The following is a 5896-nucleotide window of genomic DNA, read 5'->3' as shown; positions in this document are numbered from 1 at the left end:
AAAGATATAAATGTTTGATAAAAAAATAACAAGGCAAATTTATGATCACTTATTACAAAAAAACTTCTACATACAATACATTTATGTAAACGTTAATCTCTATGAAAATATAGTGTTGAGAGGCTTCAAAATCACGAAAAAGAATATAAAATATGATGAAATGAAGGAAATCAGAAAAAAATGAAATAATTGAAGTTTTCGGACGAGATCATTAGGTCCGGCTGATTTTTTTCATGTTTTAAGTGGATATTTAACAAGTTCTGAAAAGTTCAGTCCCGATCTCAAGATTTGAAGCTTTTTTAGAATTTCATCAGGATCAGTTTTTTTTACCTATCCTCTATGCAAAGTAATTATAAAACGAAAAGATCAGTTTTTCATATTTCCAGGTCACCCGTCTTTGACTTTGAAACTAGGTATCCTAACGGGCTACCTATATAAATAGTCCTTACTTTTAAAACGTGATTTTATAAAATTAGAGCTGTTTAAAATATAAAAGGGTAGCCACTGAAAGGATAGGGGCCTAAGTTTCGCTCAAATACATGTATAATTTTTCCCATTTTCTTTGAAAAAAACATTTTTTAATTAAAATTTTATTATTTAATTTCCAAAATGTGATCGTGAAATATAACCTTTTTATCTTACGATCGTAACCAAAAGAAATGACAGTCAAATTGTTAAAACCATTCTATACATGTTTGTTTTTCGAAATAATCGAAATTTTTCGGTGAGTTTTAATATAATTCAAACAAAAGCTACTCCTCGAGTAGCTCGAATTGTATAGACAACTAGTAATTTTTTTTGATTATTATTAAAACTCGCCGGACATCGTCGATAATTTCGAAATACAAACAATAACGTTGATAAAACCAAAACTCCAATGAATATAAGTTTGTCCGCTTGCTTGTATGACTATCTCTCATAGTGCGTTACCATAGTTGCCATAGTTACCAAAGGAATTGTTTAATTTTCATAATAAAAAAAATGAGCGCCAAGAATGGGCATGAAGTAAACATGAAAAGTTACACGCTAACTTTTGGCTACCCCTTAACGAATACTTTTGACCCGTTATTTAATAAGACTGGGAGAACTCCTTTTTCCGGATATAGTCCCTTTACCCTTTAAGGGGTACTCAGCCTGATAACGCTTGTAGCGGGTCAAAATTACCCCTTATTTCAAAACGCTTGTGGCGGATGAAAATTACCCCTTATTCCAAAAGCTTGCATATGCAATTTCAGTAGCTGTTTATGGGAAATAAATTACACAAAAGATTATGTTTCATTTCATTTATTCAGATCACAGTAAATTGAAACAAAAAATTCATGTTGTATGTTTATTCACCACCAATCCATTGTGATTCGGGTTTTAACAATCGTTTTTTTTATCGTCGCACACATCCGGAACTATGCAGTGCTGAAATATGTTAAAAAAAAAATTTATTTCTGAATGAAACAATTATAATTTAAACGAAAATACTTACAATCTTTCTCATCATAATCTGTTTTCCGGACAAAAAGTAACGCTTTGGATTTGTTAACATCTGAAACTACCCCTTTTGAGGGGAATCGAGCCTTTCGGAATAAGGGGTAATATTAATCCGATAAATTGACCCGTTATTTGACAGATCGTGAGGGTTCTCAATAACGGGTCAATTTTACGCCTTTAAGGGGTAGCCAAAAGTTAGCGTGTAGGCTGGCAGATTTTATGAGGTTTTAATTCATAATGAAATGATATCATTAAAAAAAATGACACACTGTTATATTTGTGTTAAGAATATTTAAGTGCATGGCTTGACGAGCATTTTTGCTAAAGATACTATAAGTCTACCTCTGATAATATCTTCGCAATCAATTTTGTCACGATAAAGTACAGTAGTTTTTCGATTTTATCACTGTTCGCTTTTTTCACTACTCGCCAAATTCACGCTCGATTTTATCACAGTTTTTCAATAATATCAAAAATCATTCAAAACCCATTTCAAATATAACGTTGAGCTCTATTGTTCTTGGTAGTTTAATGGTTTATGATGTGGTATATGAGCATGCTGTTTCAAATTTTACTAAATAGATGTTTACTGCCGTGTTACGCTGAAGTGACGCATAAACCATTTTTGTTTTTAGCAAATAAAAGCGATTTTCTCTTTTTTCTCTTTATTCGTTAATCTGGGACTTTTCATAAAATGTGATCTGTAGAATTCATGCAAAAATAGACGACACATGCAGCCTTTTGAAACACAATTCTTAATTTTGCGTAAAATTCGTACAATTCCTTCAAATGGGCATGCCTCAGTTCGGCGTATAAACGTTTGTTTTGACTTGACGATTCTCTATTGAGGTGACGTTTTCCATAGTCTTGACGTGCAACTGGAACAAATTTCGTTCCTCAGTTAAAATGGCCAGTGCGTTGGATCTTCCTTAATTGTATCCGAGTGAGGGTGTTAAAAATAGGGTGTCCAGCGACCAAAACTGGCCGAAATAAAAAAAAAAGGTGAAATTCGTCAGAGGATCGTTTTTGTTTCATTATAAATCTTGTTTTAAAGGAGATTGGAAGCGGTTTTCATTATTCACAGTGAAACAACTCAGGGAAGTAAATGAAAACATTCGATTTTCTCAAAAACTGATTGATATTTTCTATATTTGTTGAAAGCATTTGAAAGCTTAAAGGAAAATGCACAAAATAGCGTCGAAAAATCAATATCGGAAAAAATGGATATGCGTCACTTCGTCATATCACGGCAGTTTAATCGTCATTCGGATTTTCAAATGTTTTTTTATCAACATAAGTATTTCAACGTCAAACTATGAGTTGAGTTGATGCGGTTTTTGTACTTTGTAAATTATTCTTTAAAGGAGATCGGTTCCATCTCAACGATGTTTTTTTTTATGAAGATGTAATTTTATTTGCCTTGGCTTAAATATGCGATAGTGACTTCAAAACTTTTTTTCTGAAAAATGTGGTAAAGGGGAAATGGTCGGTAAAAGACTTTGTGGGGCTTTTGAAGGAATAGGGGAAGTCGGTATAAGATAGAACCGCTGTTTTCCATAAAAAAATCATTAGAATCATTCAATGATACACTATAAGTTTAACACTATTAAGGTGATGGGCTTGTGATATAGCTTAGTTGGCAAGTCTGTTGTCTCCTGAGCAGAGTTCGAGCCCAAGAGCAAACATCGAACACAGTTGTACCGGATAAGTTTTTCAATAACGATCCGCCAACTGCAACGTTGATAAAAGTCGCGAAGCCATAAAGATGGTAAAACGACTATAATCGAAACAAAAAAAAACTACTAAGGTGATATTTTATATACTTTTTCGTTTAGGAGAAGTCGTAAGATTGCTTTGGAGAAGAGTATTATGAACTAAAGACGATTCTTTGTGTATGGATCAAAACTGATTGATACAAACCCTGAACACTTCTTTAGAAATTATGATTAATCATTTAAGACTAGAAAAAATACATTTTTTTTTTCAGTTTCGTCAAATTAACGGTTTCGCTAAATTCACGGTTAAATATTTTTGGGCGTAATGAAATCGAAAAATTACTGTAAACGCAAAATAATTTTGAAATTATTACTACGAGATTTTTCACGTAAATTTAGATTTTGTTGCATATTATCGATTTCACGTAATTGTTGTTGTAATCACAGTGTATCAAGGACGCCCTGGTAGAAACTTCTTCCACATAACTGACTCATGAATTTCACGTGGATGGCTTGCAGTACATTTTCTCAAGCGTGTGCTATTAAATTCTAGTTAGAATAAAAGCTGCCATCAGCCAGCTGTTTTTATTTACTACTTTGAAAAATCGTATTGAACGTTTTGTGTTTGTTTTTTGGAAATCTCGTGGATTTCCGGATACCTTGAACCTTGGCCGTGATTTGTGGCGCTCAAAGTTTCAGTTAATAGTAGACAAAAATTTGCCATTTACTCGTACAAGCTACGTGAATATCAATTGAATAAAAATAATGTAGGGTTTTTCACGTAGCCAGGACGTGCGGATTATTTTGAGTGTACCGTCCTCTCTGTTGTGTTGTGAGCCTACTTGGTTGAATGCTTCAATTTCGATTGCTTTGATTGAGTGTACCGTCCTGGACCAGTGTGCATTGCTCTGATAGTCTGAGCTACCTAAAGACCAATTATAATTGCGATTGAAATAAAAAAAATCCTTTCGTTTTTAATGTCTTTAATCTACCTATTCAAGCAATTAACTCAAAACTGGTATAAATCATTGGCACTAAATTTACAATTATAAAAAGAAGATTGGGAATTCTGATTTTACTATGTCGAAGACTTGCACTCAAACTTAAGAAAATAAATTCTGTTCTGAAGGTTGAAATAGAAGACTTTGTTGAAGTAGATACGAGTATTTATTACAAAACAATAGAAACATTCAGAAAAACACTTCCACTTTGTCATGCCGCACACCAATCAAAGTTCGCTCGGATCCATTTGTCGAGTTTTGTGTCAACAGTTCCACAATTTGATCATTTTCCAGATCTAATGGAAACCGGGACAGATCAACGGCCAGTTTTTGGATCTGGACCATAAGAGGACCCTCCCTTAGTATCGCAGCCTCGGTTGTTGTACTGGATCCTTCTAAATCTCCATAGCAACAGAGTCCTCCCTGACGGAATTCGCTACAGATGTAATCGAGACCGAAGGTTACAATCCGATTGTCCATGATGTCTCTTCGAGCTTGGCTAACCCAGGCACAGGTCCATCGATTTCCCATCAGCCGAATCGTTTGCAGCTTAGGGAAAGCTTCCGGAAATCGGGGGAACTCCTGCAGCAAATTATGGCTGATCATCAGGTCCTTCAGCATGGTAAGCGTCAGATCCGGACTGGAATCGATCGATGTGATCCGATTGACCGAAAGGTCCAACTTTTTCAGATGAACCATTTTACTAAACACATCGAGATCCACCTGTTCAATTTCGTTCTGTGACAAATCCAGTGAAGTAAGACCTTCCAAGTATCTTAGATTACGGGAAATTGTATTCAATCTGTTTCGGCTGATCTGTAGAGCCTTTAAGGCTGTATTCACAACAGGAAGAACTTCGAAAGTGCTTAAATTCGTTTGGAACACGGCCAGCGATTCCAGTTTCATTGACCAGAAGGTAATCAGGGGAATGCTTCCATACATGAAGGTCAGATATCTGGTGTGAGGAATTCTGTAGAAGAACGATTCCTCGCAGCGTGCCATGGAAAAGGACTCCAGAATAAGCTCTGTAGCATTAGGAAGCTTTCCAAGGCTTACTGCGTCATTCGGCAGTGATTCGTTGATCGTATTGTTGATAATATTACGGAAATGGGTGATCTGATTTGCATTCCTTTGCCTATGATGGGGCACTGCTCGATTTTCGACCGACTGCAAGTTCAAAACCGTAAACGATACCCTAAAAACATAATATTTGCGGTTTAAAATACGTAATACAGTAAAGTAATAAAAATGTAAATCTTACACTAACAACGCTAGGTTCAGCTTCATCTCAGGCAGCAAGGGCACGAGCTGCGAGCTCTTTATCAATTTAGTTCAAGATTAAAACTGCGTTCATCACTGGGACTTGGTCAGCATTTGTCGGCGCTAGAGAGAAATGGCACCGTCCCGTTCCTGCTAACTTTTAGCTGTATTTGTGTACGGAACTAACAGATTAAGTCACTAGCTACAACAATTACATCCCGGCTAATTGCTTTGATTTTTTTTTTCTTCAAACGGCTTAAGTTATGCTGATGATAACCAACGACGACGCTGTCAATAATTAAGTCAATTAAATTGGAGTTCTCAGAAACGATTGCGCGAGAGGTAGGACAAAGCTAAATTGTTCAAATCTTATGATAATATTTTACAAAAAAAAGGAAAGAAAATTCCATGGCTCTAAACCAATCCAAATTTTAGACC

At 35.3% G+C, this 5896-nt stretch overlaps 1 protein-coding gene across 1 annotated transcript; it reads right to left on the bottom strand.

Annotated features, from left to right (window-relative positions):
• Positions 1-4335: 4335 nt before the first annotated feature.
• Positions 4336-5604, bottom strand: LOC129756072 (leucine-rich repeat-containing G-protein coupled receptor 4-like). Its single transcript, XM_055752825.1, has 2 exons — positions 5460-5604; positions 4336-5393 (listed from the first exon to the last, which is right to left on the bottom strand). The coding sequence occupies exons 1-2, from the start codon at positions 5483-5485 to the stop codon at positions 4388-4390; spliced, it is 1032 nt and encodes a 343-aa protein (XP_055608800.1). The 5' UTR covers positions 5486-5604; the 3' UTR covers positions 4336-4387.
• Between the last annotated feature and the right edge of the window lie 292 nt (positions 5605-5896).

Source organism: Uranotaenia lowii, chromosome 3 (genome assembly GCF_029784155.1).
Source record: "Uranotaenia lowii strain MFRU-FL chromosome 3, ASM2978415v1, whole genome shotgun sequence".
Lineage (NCBI taxonomy): Eukaryota > Metazoa > Arthropoda > Insecta > Diptera > Culicidae > Uranotaenia > Uranotaenia lowii.
The sequence above is the reverse complement of the archived record's forward strand: the minus strand, read 5'-3'. Positions and strand labels throughout refer to the sequence as shown.